Source organism: Furipterus horrens, unplaced genomic scaffold (assembly GCF_987537825.1).
Source record: "Furipterus horrens unplaced genomic scaffold, mFurHor1.1.pri manual_scaffold_1, whole genome shotgun sequence".
NCBI classification, from domain to species: Eukaryota; Metazoa; Chordata; class Mammalia; order Chiroptera; family Furipteridae; genus Furipterus; species Furipterus horrens.
In genome coordinates this window covers 114,462,519-114,480,101 of record NW_028327171.1, presented here as the reverse complement: position 1 = coordinate 114,480,101, position 17,583 = coordinate 114,462,519, and the positions used below count along the sequence as shown (strand labels likewise).

Here is a 17,583-nt window from a genome sequence, read left to right as displayed (position 1 = left end):
TAGAAATCAAAATTAAAAGATCTTAAAGCACTTAGGTCAGAACGAATCTTTTTTTAATGTAAAAAGTTCACCCACTGACTGCTAAGCCTTAGTTCAACTCACTGGCCGTGAAGGGTGGGGCTGGGTGCGGCTGGACTCTGGTACCACTTCTTCTCACACTACTGTGGCAGGTCAGTTGAGGGGGTGAGAAGTGACCTTCCAGTGAGAAAAGTGGGAGATGGGCAGGAGAGGAGGGACCCTCCTGTCTAGTCAACCGCAGCAGCAGCATGTTTGGGCTCTGATCCTAATGAGCACCCTGTCACGGCAGGTGGCCTAAGCTTCCAGATAAGCACAATTTGTTTGGGGGTGTCTGTGAGAGGCGTGTGCTGAGGGTAGTGGGGCAGGCTGATGTGCATGAAGAGGAACCCTGCTCCTGCTGAAACTGCACCCTCAGCTCTCCTGGGTTCTCTCAAAGGGTCCAAGGGCATCTGCTTTGCCTGTGAGGAATCCAAGGTTTTCGGGAAGGTGGTGAAGGGACAGCCGAGGCTTGGGAAACCTTGTCCTGGAGCTGGGGACTGCCTAGGCATTTCACTGCAGCTACCTACTGCAAACCAAACAAGGAAAAAGAAAGAAACAAAAAGGTCTGCAAGCTGAAGTTAAGATGTGAACAGTAATATAGAGATGGCTGTTGGATGAATGAAATCTCATGAAATCCACACTGTATTTCTCTCTCTCATGGCTCTCCTCCCCCGAGCTAGCTAAGCAAGTCCATGGTGCCCTATCTGCAGACACACAGCAAGTGAAACTCCAGGAAGGAAGCAATGGGGATAGTGGAGCATGGAAGTCAGGAGACTGGCAAAGGGGAAGGTTGCATTGGCGCTCAGCAGCTGCTGCTTCCTGTCCAGAAGCAGTGCTGGTGGGTGGGGGTGGGGAAGTGCCTAGAAGCCAGGGATGTGAATCATGCTGGGAGGCCACAGGGGACAGGGGTTAAGAGGTAACTAAAAAAGACAAAATCCAGAACCAGCCCCCATCTTCCAGCCCAAACAAGCGGTGAGATTCTAGGCAGAGGGAAATCTGGCATGCGCTGGGCTGAGGCAGGCAGGGAAGATGGGGTGTGTTTGCGCCTCTGTGCAGCAGGAGAAGCACGCGCGCGCGCGCACACACACACGCACACAAGACAACAGGTATAAACCCAGGATTGGGGAGGCAACACATGACAGCCAGCTGAACATAGGTGCTTCCTACTTACTTCCACAGTGCTCTCTAGCGATCCCGCACTGCTGCGACGCCCTCGCTTCCCTGCCCAGAACATGCAATACCAGAGGTTAGATGCGGACATGAGGTCAGGGCACCGTGCCACTGCCACCACCACCAGGCTCAGGTATGGGGCCCACCTGCTGTGTGTCAGGGTAGGAGGGGGGGGGCTCAGCAGGGAAGCTGGTGGCAGGGCAGCAACGAGTTAATAAAAAAACAAAATACGGGTTTAAAAAATATATAAAAATAAAATTATTTTTCAACCAGCTCCTTCTCCCAGATTGGTAGTCTGTGGGGAGGGGCCTCAGGGTGGGCTAAGGCAGGTACAAAGGTGGGGCTCAAAGCCCCATAGCTCAAGTTGGCCTCAGCCAGCTCTGACAGGGGACAGGGTAAGATAACTTCTCCAAGAGCTAAAAACAAACAAAAAGTAGTCCTGCATGGGCCAGGCTTTCAGTGAATTTCATATATGTATGGTATGAACCTGCATATACATATACATACATATATATCTCCCCACTCCAGGCAGGGTGGGTATCATGGTTAGGAGAAAACTAAACTTGGCATCCTTTTCCTCCTGGATAGGTTAAAGGAGCTGGTGCCTCTGGGAGACAGGGTCAGAGGCTGCTGAGAGGGCCTTGGAATCCTGCTCCCCTCTGTGGGCACCACCCGCCAGGATACCACTAGCCTTCCCTTGGCACTCACTGCCAGTGCCTTTTTATATCCCCAGCGCATGGAACATGGTGGGCACTCCATATGTGTCAGCCATATTAGAGGAAAACTTTATTTTCCTCTTGGTTCTGGATGTCCAGTGCCTGGTCTGGCCTGCAAAGTCCCTCTGAGGACTTCTTCATGGGTTCCTGCAGGACATCTGGGCCAGTGGGAAGAATGATGACCAAGCTTAGGGGGCCAGCCTCCGTTGGGTCTCTGGGAATGCAGATGGGTAGGGGACACAGAGAAGGGGCCTCCCTCTTGACATTTTCTAGGCTTCCATCTGTGCAACCCTGGCCATCAGTTAAGTACCATGTTAGTTCTTGGTCAAGCCCCATAACAATGCAGGACAAGGGTCCCTCTGTCCATGCCAAGGAAGAGGAAATGGAGGCTCTGGTTGATGGCCTGACCAGCTCAATTCCCATAGTGAGCAGGGTTCACTCTCAGGTCTGCCTGTCCATCTGAGGCTGGAAATCTCGGCGATGTCCAGGCCAGGCCCAGGAGCCTGGAAAATGGGATAGATTGCCATGTGCCTCTCTCTGGCCCGCACCTCTGTGGAGAGGGTGTGCCTGTGGGTCCTGGTAGCACCTGAGCAAACTGGGTCATGTCCAGGATAAGGCCTCTGTCCTAGGCTCAGGGAAGGTCCAGTCCCTTTGCCGCGCCTGCTGACCCTCCACCCCTTCCCCAGCCTGAGTTCCAACCGGGAGCCTGAGGTCTGCAGAAGGCCTTGCTGGACTTTGGCATGTGTGCAACGGCCTCAGAGCCCAGTTAGGACAGGGCCATGGCAATGGATGAGGGCAAGAGTGTTTTCCACCAGTTTCTGAGAACCAGGGAAAACCCTTAATCCTAGCCAGAAGAAAGATGACAGTCACATTTCCTCATCTTCCAGATGGTGTGAGAAAAGAAGTGATCTTCTCAAGGGCCTCCTCCTCCTGCCAAATGTAGGCCAAGACTTAGGAGAGCTTTAACTTGGATATCTTTGAGTGATGTTAAGTTTCTTAGAACTCATCTTTTCTACTTCTCAGATCATCATGAGATATAGGATGTCCCTACAGGAGCTCTCTGAGCTCCAGTCCCAGAGTCCCTACTCACAGGCATACCCACAGACAGCTGCTCACTACACACCCATGTCCAGATGTGTGCACACACACACACACAGACCGTCTATTAATAGAGGCACAGCATGCCAGAACAGGTCTTACACCTGCATAACCACACCACCCCTCACCTGCACTGTCTCCAGGTAACCTTCCCTGGGTCCTACACTAGCTTCAGGTGAGCCCCTCCCCAGCCAGCACCTGTCTGAGAGCCAGACTGATCAGAGATCATGTCTGGCAGGGCCTTCCACTGTGGCTGTTCAGAGCCTTCCGCTACCTCTTAAGAGTCAGGATGCATGTGAGCTCTGTGCCCTTAGCAACGCTGGAGGCCATGCAAGTGCACTTGCTCAGCGCCAACAGCCACACACTGTGCCAGGCCCTGCTTTAAATGCTTGGCACGCATCGACTATCTCACAGAGATAGCACTTCCCTTCAGAGGGAAGTACTAGTCCCCACCTTGCAGCTGGGGAAACTGAGGTCCAGAGACATTAACTTGGCCAGGGCCTGACAGCTAACGGGCAGCCGAGGAGGGTAAAGATCTTATCAGTGTGACTCTGAAATCAGTGTGCTGTGTGTCCTCTGCTGGGCTCTGCTTGGGCGGCCACCGCAAGCACGTCCTTGAGCACGCCCCTGTCCCAGAAGAGGCAGCCACGGGTTACTTGTGTGCAGGGTGCCCACCGTGGGGCAGTGCCACAGCCGCCAGGGAGCTACCAAGTCTCCCCGGACAGGGCTGCCCTGCTGCAGGGCACAGCAGGTCTCCAGCTCTGCTCTGGGTGAGGATGGGTGCAGACGGGTCCTACGTCCCCATGAGGACTGGTGCTGAGCAGTTCAGCTGGGAAGGGACAGAAGGACCCACAGAGTCCACCATGACTTGACTGATCTGGGGCAGAGGCTAAGGCCCAGTCACACTGTGTCCATGGTTCTTGCCAATCCTTGATCGCAGGTCAGCAGGGTTCTGGTACCACTGAAACGCACATGGGGCCCTGACCGAAGAAAGACCATGTGGAGGGACGTGGGGTGAGGCTTCGCAGCTTAGTAGGGAGCTTGGGTTGGAGCCCAGGCCCCTCTGCCTACCTCTCAGAATGTCAGGGGTTCCTGGAGGCATCTGCTGCCAGTTCTGGGCCATCAAACCATGGCTGCCTCTTGGGTTCTCAAGATTCATAAAGGGCTGAGGCCACATTCCTGGTGTGCTGTCTCCTAGAGAGATGTGTAAGCACAGGCCTGGGCAGCTCCTCGGGGAGTAATAACTTGCCAACCACTAAATGCTGGCTTTCCTGAGGGAACAGGCTGCCCAAGGCCTTGCCTCTCTTTGGCAAGGTCATCCTGCTGATGGCCGTGATGGACAGGAGTGACGCTGCGTCTTGAGAGCTTTGCCCTGCCTAGTGCAGAGCACATAATTACACATCTCTGGCTACTCAGCCCAGTATCTTCTGGAAGGCTGCTGGCACTAGCCTGTCCCCGGGAAGTCACAGGTGTCCTGTCCCTAGTCTGGGGCCCTGGCAGCTGCCAGAAGGCAAACGTGCACCTCACCACACCTTCCAACCTTCCTAGAGTCAGGGAACTTGTTTCGCTGTAGCTGCAGTCCCTGAGAGGACACAATCCCTAGGGTCCTTCTCACCTCCAAATCCCTAAACGATAGTGGCACGAGTAACAACAAATGGAAATCAGCCACATCTTGGAGCTCCATCCCTCACACGGCCATGCGCCTGGGTATGCGGCACTTTCTGACCCCTGAGCTCTAAGCTCTGCCAGAGTGGACACACTTATTGCCTGGACTGAAGTGAATGTGTGGACACGCTGAGAACCTCGGTTCCGACAGAGTCACTGCTACCTGAGGGGGTGGGACAGGTCCTCCGGCTCTCCGAGGAACAGAGGCCAAGTGCTGCTCTGCTGCACAAACTCATATACAGGCCCGAGGCACCAGCCCGCAGAGGCCCGCAGTGGTCCAGTTATGTTTAGCTAGGTTAAGAAGCCACAGGGAAAATCAGTCATTCTCAACCAAGGGTGACTCTGCCCCTCAGAGGATACCTGGCAATTTTTGGAAACATTACTAATCGTCACGACTAGGAAGTAGAGGGCAGGGATGCTTCTGAACCTCTTGCATAGGACTGTCCCTACAGCAAGGAATTACCAGGCATAAAATGTCAATTGGGCTGGGGTTAAGTAGCCCTGGGTTAACCCTCCTGCTAGCAATGGATTTCTGATTTTCACTATGAAAAAGAAATGACAATACAAAAGCAAAGGAAAAAATCCAACTCAAAAAAAGAAAAAAAAAGATAAAGAAAAAAACAATTTCTGAGAAATGAATAAACCAAACAAAGGGAGGCAAGCTGCTGGCGAGGCAGGTCCCAGATGGAGTCATGAACAGGCTCTCTTAGGGGGGCCTGCAACTGGCTACTCAGTGATGCTTGAGGCAGCCCCTAGAAAAGGCAGGGCCACTGGTCCACTGGAGAAGAGGAGACTGATCTTGACCCGAGAGGGTCTTCCCCAACAAAGCAGGGGCTCCTGGGGCCAGATATCTGGGACCTCAGGGCAGGTAGAGCCTGGAGTCCCAGGAGCCTTCAGTGGTGGGCACAGCCCTGTGCCCGCTGTGCAATGCCCTGCAACCCCTGCTGCACTGCAGACCCTGAGCCTCCTCCTCGGAGAAGCTAGACTGGCTAGACATGACTAGCAGGACACTGCCAGGATACATCCCTCACTCCACAGCTCCTCTGATAGGGCAGCAGGCAAACTAGGCTGGAGCAGCACTCAGAGCAGTTAGCTGGGTCTGCTCCCAAACCTTCCTGCTTCGTGTGCCCCAATCATGAGGGCCAGGCCATGTGAGGGCTGCTGCCAGTAGAAGGCATGTGAGGGCTGCTGCCAGTAGAAGGTCCCTGCTCTCTGATGCTTCAGGCACAACACCCCTACCGCTACCCCAGGAAAGCTGGGAGGCTTGAGAAGTGCTGCTTGCTTGGGGGTTAAGAGTCTGGCAGCAAATTAAACACACAGAGAAACAGAGAACAACAAAAATCACAGTTTCCACCAGGGCTTTTCTGATTCCCAGGGCCAGCTGTGGCTGCTGCTTCTGGGCTGGACAGAGGCCCAGAAGGGAGATCTTTGGGGAGAAAGCAAGACCAGGGAGAGCAGGAGAGGGCATTTTCAGATGCAGTTCAGAGAGCCTTACTCCATTTCATTCATCAGCATAAAACACAGGGACATGGCAGCACAGAATACACAGGACACATTCATCAGCGGGCCTGGCTCACTCTTTGTGAGAGCCATTTTCAGGAAATAAATAAAAGAACAAATAAAACCCCAGAACAATAAAGGGAGAATGGAGGAAACTTCCTTGCTGTTCTGCCTTTGACATTCGGTCCCAGTTTTGTTTTGTTTTTGCCTTTTCATGACATCCTCTCTGCATGCTCTTACGTTGCTATGATTTGGGGATGGTCATGGGAAACTCAGCAGTGCTCTATCTGAGCCCTCCACCACTAGCCATACTGTAGTACCTTCCCGGTGCCCAATGCATGCCCCAACCACTAGCATGCCCAGCCTGAGTCCTAGGCCCAGCTCTTACCAGCTTCTGAGAGGTCCCTCAGGGAGCTGCTGAGGGCACTGCGCTTGAGGCCCTCGCCGCTGGCATAGCTGTCGTCCAGGCAGGCCCGATTAAGTGTCCCATTGCCTGACTCCTTTTTGAGGCTGGAGCACTGGGACATGCTGGGCCGTACAACACCCTTCTGTTTCTCGAGCTCCGCTGAAATAGAGGAGCAAGGGCCCAGTGAGAAGAGCATAGCCTGGAGCGGGCAAGGCTGGGGGTGGGGCAGGGCTAGGAACCCCTGACCAGGAGGAGATAAACAGGACCCCACATACCTGAAAAGGGGAAAAATTAAGGGATTAAGCATTGTCTTGGGAAAGAGGTGTGATGGCTACTTCAACAAAAGGAAGACAAAATGAAACTCCAGAAGGGACATTGCAGAGGCCAAAATGCCTTGTGGCCTGCAGGAAAGATAGTCGCTTTCCAGGCTTGAGGATCAACAAGGAGAGAGAGTTACAAGGTATGGAGATAAGCTAAGTGTTAAATGGCCTTTTGTGGAAGGGTGAGAGGTAGGCACATCTGAACCTCCAGAGGGTGAGGCTTGGAGCCTGGAGAAGCAGGGGTTGTATCAGCTCTAACAGGTGATGGGCGTAGCTGTGACCTCATCAGTATGCTGGGCCCTGATGCAGAAAATGAATAAATAAGTGCGAAGAGTTCAGCGCCAGAACTCTGAGAGCTCTAGTCTAATGGGGTAACCAGGAATCAGAGGGCCCTCCCGTCAGGATAGGACTCGGCCTCTGAAGCCCTGGCTCTCACCAGGAGGCCTCTGGCATCCCCTTCCTCTGTCTGTGCCACCTTCGGTGGCCTGGGCACGTGGGCTGACGGTCACATGGATATGAGGTCAGAAAAGACTGGGGCACCTCATTTCTGCAGGCTCACAGAGTCACTGCCACCACATAGAAGCCAACACCTGTGTCCAGAGAGTCCTAAAAGATGCCAAGGTTGCTGGCTCTTCCTCCCCAGGAGGTTTGCAACTTACACTCTATCCTGTGCTTCTCCATCTCCTGTACCTCTGCAATGGACTCCCGCAGGTCATCGCTGAATTTCTTCCGGTCTTGAGGATTGGGAGCATTAAAGTTTATTAACACTTTTATGTCTGCTCCAGGGACTGCTGATGTGAGCCGGATACCATTGGGGTAGTCTGCAAAGGAGAAGACGAGAATGAATGGGCCCCTGCATTCTCTGTCATCTCCATTCTGGCCAAGAAAATACTAGTAAGTCTGGATTCAGAATGGGCATGAGAAAAAAAAAAGGAATGGTTATGAGAAAAGTGGACAGAGTGCAGGCTCTCAGCAGACATGTCTGAAGGGGAAAAAATGCTTCTCTAGTGCAGACTGGTGGGACCACCAGCCAACCTTCATCTGCTAACTTGGGCCCATGTTGCTTCATATGTAAGTCAGAGGAAGATTTGGCTGATCTCGAGGGAAAGTCAGGGCCCTCTTCTTCTCCAACTTGAAGGTCATTGAACCCAGATCCTTCCTTTCCAGGCCCTTGGCCACTTTGAGAGAGCGGCCAGCTGCTGAGTCCAGGAGGAGACAGAGGGAGCATCCTGTGCTAGACGGAGTGTCTTACCCAGTCACCTCAGATCATTCTGAGACTAAATTGAGTTCTGTTCTCTCCCAAATGACCTCCAGACCCCCAGTACCTTGGGGTGCACTGTGGGTGCCCCATACCCAATGCACTCTGTGCTGAATGCAGGTGCAGTGTCCTTCTACTCAGACCTGCCTGGGGCCACTTCTGAGCTCAAGGGGTCTCTAGAGTTTTGAGCTCCTGGTAGCACCTCTTCCCTCAGTGGAAATCAAGCATTAATCACTGGGTGTTTGAAGGAAATTGATTCAAACACCAATCCCACCTTTGATCCATGTCTAGGCTGGGAACTCGCTTAGAAGCCCAAGAGACTCTTCTAAATGCAAGTGGAACTGAGAACACCTAACAGTGCTGGGGGTGGAGTGTGCAGCCCAGGACTCCTGTCACTCAGGAGTGTGGGCCTAGGGATGCCAAACATTTCTCACTTTTTAAGAGAAGCCAAAAATATTAATGTGAGTATTTAAATATCAGCTCAACAAATTTTAAAAAGTATACAAACTAAATATAACGTAACTGAGCCAGACGGACCCAGGGGCTGGCAGTTTGAGAATCTTGGCATGAAGGCATGGCCTGTAGGATGTAAAGTCAGCCCTTATTAGGATGTGTGTCCAGGATCAAGGGCTAAGTGCCTAGAATCTAAAAATGATCCAGGTACAGCCTCTGTCTGGGGATTCAGTCTGGTCAGGCTGCTGCTGGGAGCATCACTGCTACGACCACCCCTTGGGAGAGGGGGGCTTGCTGGTTTGGACAGTGCAGGGTGGCACCAACCTCCATGGTGCCTCCTGGTGGAAACCAAGGTAAGGCAGACCTCTGGCCTTGGGTAGGGCAGACAGTTCAGGAAGTAGGGAAACTGCAGGGTTGTCATCCTGGGTCTCTTGTGGACATGTGAGAAAGGAGAAGGCACAGCAGGCACTAGTCCCATTTAGGACAAATAAGAGGTAAAGAGCCCCAAATCCAGGTGCCTGACACTTTCAACTTGCAAGATGAAAGGCTGACCAGAAAGCACCATGGCAACCTGTTTCAGAGGACGAGGGCACCCTTGCTGTTGGAGACTTCATAATGTTCCATCAGGACAGTTCTTCCCTAGGGCCACTCCATAATATGTGGGACAGCAGGACTGCTACCCCACCCCATCTCGGGAAGACTGGCTCAGCCTGCAGCTCAGGGATCTCCAACATGGAGAGAGGAAAAGAAAAGGGCATGGGGCATGAGAAGCAGCAAAGTGAAAAGACAAAGTCAGTGGGGGTATCCTGGTTAGGAGCCAACTACCCTAGGCCCCCGTGATCCACTCACACCCAAAGAAGGCCTTCCAGTTGGAATTCAGAAGAAATCCTGACCGAGTACTTCCTCTGTGCCAGGAGTGCTTCACACGTGTGTAATCCTGTTATGCAGGCCCTGGCACCACCCTATTATACAGATGAAGGAAACACAGCCCAGAGGGGCTAAGCAGCCAGGCCACACAGCTGCCAACCATAAGAGCTGGGATGGTAACACTGGCTGTCCGCTCCAGCTCAGCCCTGGACCTGTGCATTCCCATATTACCTTCACCTGCTTGTTCATCCACACTTGCATATTAGCTACACCATTTATTTCATGCTTTCCCATTAACACTTTATTTAAATAAATCTACTATGCCCTAAATTAAAATGTCTTATCACCTGCAAGAAGTAACAGTAAAAGGAAACCCAATGAGCACTACATATAATGTTATTAAATTCTTTCTGATCACTATTGCTTATCAGAGAGCATCAGAGAAGCTACCCTGGGCCTCTGTCCTTGACAGCACAGGGCAGGAAGAACAGAAAATGGAAGAAGTGCTTCTTGACTATGAAGTGAGAGCCGTGTGACGCGTCATAGCCACATGCAGACAAGTGTTCCGACACGCATGCACACAGCCAGGCCAGGGCAGGCTCCCAGGACAGACTTACACTGGTTCTCGAAGAGCAGGACCTGCATGCCGTACAGGGAGAAGGACTGTCGGAAGTTGTATGTCACCGAGTTCTTCTTCTTCTGGAAGATCTTGGTGACCTGGGTGGGGGCAGCCAGAGACAGAGGCTAAACTGTATCATCTGCCCTGCCCTAGAGCAGCTCTGGGCGCTCAGGACTGAGAATGGATCTGATAGCAGCCATGTTCTCCTGTAAGAATTACTCTATGATTCAAAAGTCACAAGGCCCCTGCAGCGGGGAGAACTGACAGGGGAGGAATGCATATCCACTCACACCCTGATGTGGATGCTGTTTTCTGTTCCTGGTGCCATCCTGGCCGGCTAAAAAGCCCCTCAACCCACCACAGAGGTGGCAGGCGTGTTCGTGTGGCACTGAAGACACGGTGCAAGGGTCTTATGTCCAGCACCCTATCTGACCACTGTAACCCTCAGAGATTAACTTTACAAAGGAAACTAAGATTCAGAGGTTTGAAGTGACTCACTCAAGGTCAGGGAGGCTTAATAAAGAACTTGAACCCACACATCTGGATTCCTACCCCAGGAATCATACAAGTGTAGCTGATCCTTAGGCAGGTGGGGACTAGGGACATGGACCTACAGCAAGGAAGTCTGTGGTATGCAGAGGGGACAGAGACCCAAGAAGATGTTCCCCCTGTTCTCTGCAAGGGCATCTTCTTCCCCACTGGCTAACATCATGCTGCCTTTTGGGGGGCCAAGAGTGCCTCAATATCCCTCTCTGTCACCCTCCTGGGGACCGTGACCAGGCTTAGCCACTGAGATAGCACCACACCTGCCTGGCCCCATGACTAGCTCAGGCTTGGGCACAGAAAACAAGAACTTTGCTGAAATTCTTAGGAAGAGAATCCCACTGATGGCCAAGGAGACAGATTAAGCTTGGAGAGGCTGAGGCTGACTTTCCTGTCTTGGACAGTGCCTGCCTGAGAAGGGAGCCCACACAGAGGAGAAGCCTACAAAGCTGAGAGACAGAAACTATTTAAAGGAGTCCTGCTGACATGTCTGAGCCTCTGGAACAGCCAGGGCTGAGACTCCAAAATCCCCTCTGGACTTTTACACAAGCCAAGGAAGCCCCATTTTCAATGGTAGCAGTTTGTGTTATATTCTGCCCCTGGATATCCAAAAAGCTGGGCTAACTCCACCCCCCCTCCTCCACCCCACACCTGTGGGGGCATTTCCCCACATGCAAGCATATAGCCAGGTCTCCCTGTGCAGCAGCTGTCAGCCATGAATGCCGTGGGGGAACCACATACCACCAGGAGGTCGTTAAACAGGAAGATTTCTCGCTGGTGCAGTCCGAGTTTCTGGGGCTTATTTGGGTCTGGAACCTCGAAGAGCCGGCAGTAGCAGACCAGCCGCCGGTGAGGCAGAGAGAGGACCTGTGCAGGGAAGGCAGACGTTGTCCTCAGCAGCCCGCCCCAACTCCAGGGCCCAGGCAGCACGGGAGTCTAGGCTGAGTGCGAGGTACCCAGCCCCTGGGCCTTGTGTTCAAAAACACATTTTCTTATAAACTGCAGAGTGGACCATGTGTTTTGGTTTGTGGCAATTTTCCCACTCTGTCCTGTAGGACCATGGTAAGTGTCCCCCTACTGGTGAGACCTCTCTTCGATTCTTTCAGGCAGGTACCAGACTTCTTAAGAGGACCATGCTCACACGTAAGCCCCCACCCATTGAGAAATTCACGTGTTCCGAGTTCTCGCAAAGCACCCATTAGTTCCTGCAAACATTTTTCTACGAGTCTACTCTAGATGTAGAAGAGGAAACTGAGGCACAGAGCGGTTGAGCACCTTTTCTCAGTCACACAACTAGGAAGCTGCAGAGTCTCAGTTTTCCCACTCTCTCTAAATGATTTCAACATTTCTGAAGCCTGAAAGACCTTATCCAAACTCTTGAGCCAATAGTCACTACTCTGTGGGGCCTGTTCAGACCCTTTTCTATGCACATCTGCCTCTGAACACACCTGCCACAGGTTCAAGGAGCCCCCCACCTTGCCACAGTACAAGCTGCTATCAAGGCCTGGTATGACAAGCCATCATGGAGGCCCAGTCGTGGCTCTAGGAGCACCCCAAATCCCTCAGGAGACAGACAAGTTAGTATGGAGACAGCACACACCCAGATAAGACCCTCAGGGGGTAAGCATGGTTGCAGCCAGGGAGCACTAACTCTGCAAGGGGTGCCCTGGTAGAGGGGTGCCTGAGCTCAGCACATCAGGAAGACAAGACAATAGGGCCAATGTGTGGCCCAGCCCGGCACACTTGGAAAACAGTGTTGTCTGGAGTAAAAGTACAAAGGAAAGAGGGTAGTGGGATATGGGGCTGGAGAGGTGGATGAGGGCAGGTCACAAGAGCATCCAGGGGTCTTGGTCTCTTTCTGGGGAAACTGAGATAGAAAAGGCAGTCATAGGGTTTTGTGACACTGATTCCACTGACTAGTGAAGGGTAACGACAGGCACAGGAGGGTTGTGTCATGGGACTGCAAAGCTAGCAGTGTACATGTGTACTTCAGGGGCAGTCAGGCAATTTCCTCAAGGCTGTGGCAGCAGAGAGGATCCTGATGTTTTGGGGGCAGAGGTTGGGTAGGGTGGGGAAAGAGAAGGCCCTCCAGTGCACACCAACATCATCTGTTTCAGGTAGTGTCTCAGGGCCTGGGGACAAACCTTGGTCTCTGAGCTCAACTGGACTCAGACGAGAGGGAAGGAGACTATCTGCTTTCAGCCCGATAGCGCAGCCCTCCCTGTGTGGCTATAATCTCTGGGCTTGCAGAGATTTGAGGCTGGGCTGGGTTAATTATTAAAATCAAATTTCTTATTGCTCCAGAAATTAACTCAAGCAGCCAGAACTGTGGATCTGGGAGCAGGGAGATGTGGCCTCACTAGGCACCCTCAGGGCAGGATATCAGCCAGAATGTGAAAGGAGAGGGATACTTACACAGCCAAGCCCATGATGCAGGGATCCAATCTACATGGGGAAATAGCAAAGGAAAAAAGACATCAGTATTTCAAAAGATGCTCCTGGGCCCTAAGGAAAATATTGGGTAACACAATGCCTTCTTAAGGAACTTTCCCTTAGCTCTACCAGCCACACCAAGGGGAGAGGTCAGGGAGGCCCTCTCGCTGGCAGGCTCTGAGGGTATTCCCAAGTCACCAAGGAACTGTACAATCCTGCCTGCTGATTTATTAAAAGCCTCAGGTTCTCTTCAACTTTAACCCAGAGTAAACAGTTGTTACTCCCAAATATTAGAAACCACTTCAAGAAACCCAAACGCTGAAAGAAGTCACCAGCCCTGCCTAGAAGGGGCATCAGGGCCATTGGCAGAAGCCTTGGCCAGCAGGTGGCCTTGGTGGGAAAAAGGATGTGAGCACCTGGGACACAGGGCCACCACATACCGGTTTCTTCCCCACAATAAGCTTCTCCACCTTCTGCACCTGGGACACGTGGTCCTCATTAGTCTTCAGCTCCCGCTTGCGGATCCGCTCATAGATACCAATCAGCATCTCCCGGGGAATGTCCTCACCATCATCTACACCTGTGCAGGAAGAGTGGTCAGGGGTCATTTGGGACGGGGTCTGGGTGGCCCCTTTAGCCTTGGGTCCCAGGCTTACTTCAATTTACCAGTTTCTAAACCAAATCAACAGTTTCACCACTCCCAGGGAACCACAGACCTTCCAGACCCACAGTTACTGAACATCCTCAGTCAATCACAAATTCCTCAGAATCCTTCCATGAGGGACAAGGCCAGCACAGCCACCTGGACAAGCGTAGCAGGGCTGCTCAGAGGGCTTTATAAATATTACCTTGCTGATCCTGACCACAGTCCCGTGGGGTGGACATACCATACCCATTCCACAGATGAGAAAGCTGGGGACCAGGGTAGGGGTTGGGGTTGGGTTGAGGGGAGGCTGTGTAGATAGGATTTGTAAATTCAGGCTCCAAAATCGGGCCCAAGTCCTCACTTCACCCCTTGTTAGCCTTGTGACTCAGTCTTTCTCAGTTAGGCATCTGTGAGACAGGCCGTCAAGAGCATGGTGGCTTCACAAGGCTGTTGGGAGGAAATGTGAGCAGCTCATGGCCTGCCCCACAGGGTGAGAGCTCTGTACATCTCAACAGTTTTGACAGCTGTTGTCCCACGGGCAGAAGTTGGGGGCCAGGATGCGAACCCAGATTGCTCTGACAACAAGCGCTTACCTTCTGCTGCACCACCTGAAAATTGCTGTGAGAAAAGAAACTCCGCCCTACTCACAAGAGAAACACAAACCCACATCCACCCTCAGATGGCAGACTGGCATAAGTTCAGAAGTTTGAGAACACACCCTGTTGGAGAGGTTATGGGGAGGGGCTTGCAAAACCCTTCAGACCTAGCAGCAGACCTCACACAGAGAATGGCCATCCGAGTGCTCTGAACTAAGCCTCTGTGCCCCATTAGGAGTTAGCAAGCTTGGGAAGGGGGTGGTCCTGACATCTCCTGGTGGCCTCTGCCCTCTCCAGCCTTCCTGTTATGGTGGTGCCCACCACCAGGGAGCATGCTAGAATGGTTCAAATCCCAGGAGGGGGTATGACAGAGCAGCCTTTATCACAAAAGTAAGGGAGAAGAGTAGAAATTTTAAGCTGCTCAACAAGCTCACACCTGGACTTGATTTAGAGCAGCTTTTTTGCTGTTTAGAAAGTATATACATGATACGTCCTCCCTGGCTGCTTGAAGACGGGCCACCATCATGAACGACACGGTGACTATGTGGGCCAGGAAGTTCATGACCGACAGACTACTTCAGTGGGACCAAAGGGTCATTGATGTCCTTCATCCTGGGAAGGACGGAAATTCGGGAAAAACTAGCCGTAACGTTTGATACCACATCAGGTGTCATCTTTGTATTTGGATTCACAATTCATCTCGGTAGTGGCAAGGCAACTGGCTTTGGCATTATTTACACAAAGAAAAATGAACCTAGACACAGACTTGAAAGACATGGCTTGTATGAGAAAAAGACCTCAAGAAAACAGCAAAAGCAATGCAAGAACAGACTAAAGAAAGTTGGGTGGCACTGCAGAGGCCAATGTTGGTGCTGCAAAAAGTGAGCTGGAGACTGGACAACAGGAGGAGTAAAGGTTCTTCAGTGACCTCTGTAGTGATTGTGCAGATTTTCATGAGAGAACTAATGAACTAAGAACTTTTATATGAAAAAATAAATAAAAATTTTAACAATGACACCATTTCAAAGGGAACCTCAGTATGCTGCAGATGGTATTTCCCAAGGAGAGGGACACAGTCCCTGCTCTCCTTCCTTCCAGAACTCCAGCTACACAAGGCACATGCCAACAGCTAACATGGAGTCACCTGGAAAACAGCTATTTCCTTTTCCATTCCTTCCCTATCTCACACCAAGAGGAGGCCCCCCCTTCTTACTGCGTACCTCATCAGCACCTGTCTAACATGGGTTCACCTGCCAAGGAAAGGAGAGCAGCCTCCGCCTCAGGGCCCAGTCAGAAATAGCTCCTGCTGGCATCAACAGTGGTACTTTCTTTTCATTGTATGTATTTTAAAATGACTGCCTATGTGTGGCAAGTACTACTGGTTTCCTATTTATGATAATGATATAAAGTTCCTTTTGAAAATATACTAAAAAATAAAAAGGCAAGGCGGTTTCAAGAGGAACGTTAAGTGTAAAGGAGGTATGGGTTGCGCAGATGCTGTGAGGGGTGCAGCAGTCACAGGGTAGGGCGTGCTGGGCCATCTGTCCAGATGCCACCTGCTGGAGGCTTCGGGGCTCTCAACACCTAGATTCCACTCTGCTCTCCTGCACATCTCCTAGCCAGGCCTTGCTCGACCTGTGTCTGGCCCAGCCCTCTAGTACTATGATGAGTTGGTTTCTCAGGCCTCTGCCCCCTTGTAACTAGTTCCCATCCACCTTGACCTGTCAAACCCCTGTGCATCCTTTAACAACAAGCTAAAAACATCACTTTCTCCAGGGGTTAGGCTTCCTAAATCCTAAGACCTAGGCATGTGTCGCCTAGTCTGTGCTCCTACCATGTGCACCCCTAAGGAAGCACTCACTTTTAATGGTAATTTGCACCGTGTTCACCAATTCTTGGGACCAACACTCCCCAAAGGCCCCTCTGAGAAAGAACTGGGTGTGCTGAAGCCAGGTCCCCTTGCTCTCCCTTGCACCCAGCATGAGGCTGTGTTGCATTCACCTCTCAGCCCCACACACAGCTGCGGCTCACACTCAGAAGGCGTCTGTGGGGAAGCTGTGTGTCTGAGCCCAGGGCCAGAACAGCTCACCTCGGAGGTTCTTGACGAAGTCCTCCAGCTTCATCTTGCGTTCGGGCTTGACGTTGGGGCTATACATGTCTGTGTTGAGCAGGATGATAGCGAAGGCCAGGATGAAGATGGTGTCTGGGTTCCGGAATTGCCGTACCACCCCAGGGTTGCAGATGCAGTACCGCTGGCTGGGGGCCAGGGAGAGGGAGGAGGGTCAGGGCTGCCTCAGTCAGGGCAGGGAGTGAGTCTGCCTGTCACTCATGAGTAGCTGCCTGGCACTAAACAGCTGAGGCTGGTCACTGCTTTTGGAGTGTCAGCTTCTGTATCTGGTAAATAGGGATAACACTTGCATGGCAGACAGATGACCCTGACTATCCACTCACTCCTTCTCACTTTAGTTATATACCACCCATCTGTACAGTAGGCAATGGTTTTCAGAGTGAAGACCAATTTCCTAGGCTCCCTAGGAGCTAGTACAACCACGTGATTAAGTTATAGTCACTGGGATATGTGCACTTTCAAGGCTGTACCTTATAAGGCAGGGGTGTGTCCTCAACTCATTTGCCATGTCTGGAACAAGGATGTGATGGCGGATACTGGATTGAGAGTAGAAGAATCTGGCCTCTGCACCACTAAGAGGGAGATGTACTTCCATCCTGTTTCAGCCTCGGCTGCTGTGGCATCTTGTTAAGGCACCTAAACCCACAGCCTCACTAACATACTCTGCCTCGCTGAGACATCTGTCTACTGTCCTCACTGCCTCAAATACACCCCCTACCCTCACCTCCAAGAGGCCCCTCCATTGGTAACCTCATGGAGGCACGGTGAGAGGGGCAGAAACAGAGAAGAGGAACCAGGTGGGGCATTGTTTCTGAAGCGGTAGCCATCGTTGCTCAGACAATATGGGGCTCAATTCTGTCCTCCCCATTAGTGACCCCCCCCCCCCAAGAAGCCTTCCTGGAAGGAAGTGGCTGAATACCCCCCTGCCCAAGGCCCTAGGACTGCCCTCTTCCTGTGTCCACATTCCTCCTTGGACCACCACTGGAGTAGGGTTCAGAGTGCTCCATCAGCAGCTGACTGTGTCTATCATAACCAGCAGAGGCCCCTAGACACACAATGTGCACAGAATCCCAGAATGAAAGACTGCAATGACCTCAAATGCAGGCTC

General features: G+C 52.0%; 1 protein-coding gene across 6 annotated transcripts in view; it reads right to left on the bottom strand.

Moving 5' to 3' along the window:
• The window catches only part of IQSEC1 (IQ motif and Sec7 domain ArfGEF 1), a 79,422-nt gene that overhangs the window by 4,313 nt on the left and 57,526 nt on the right, over window positions 1-17,583 (bottom strand). For 2 of the 6 annotated variants that reach the window (XM_090278834.1, XM_090278837.1), the window contains exons 6-13: window positions 16,437-16,603; window positions 13,546-13,685; window positions 13,088-13,117; window positions 11,414-11,539; window positions 10,128-10,227; window positions 7,592-7,753; window positions 6,595-6,771; window positions 1,229-1,278 (exon numbers count right to left, since the gene is read on the bottom strand). In XM_090278834.1, the coding sequence (XP_090134960.1) occupies window positions 1,229-1,278; window positions 6,595-6,771; window positions 7,592-7,753; window positions 10,128-10,227; window positions 11,414-11,539; window positions 13,088-13,117; window positions 13,546-13,685; window positions 16,437-16,603 (952 nt within the window). Of the gene's footprint in view, window positions 1-36; window positions 584-1,228; window positions 1,279-6,594; window positions 6,772-7,591; window positions 7,754-10,127; window positions 10,228-11,413; window positions 11,540-13,087; window positions 13,118-13,545; window positions 13,686-16,436; window positions 16,604-17,583 lie in introns of those variants that run through there. The other 4 variants (XM_090278838.1, XM_090278835.1, XM_090278836.1 and 1 more) reach the window with 4 other exon arrangements.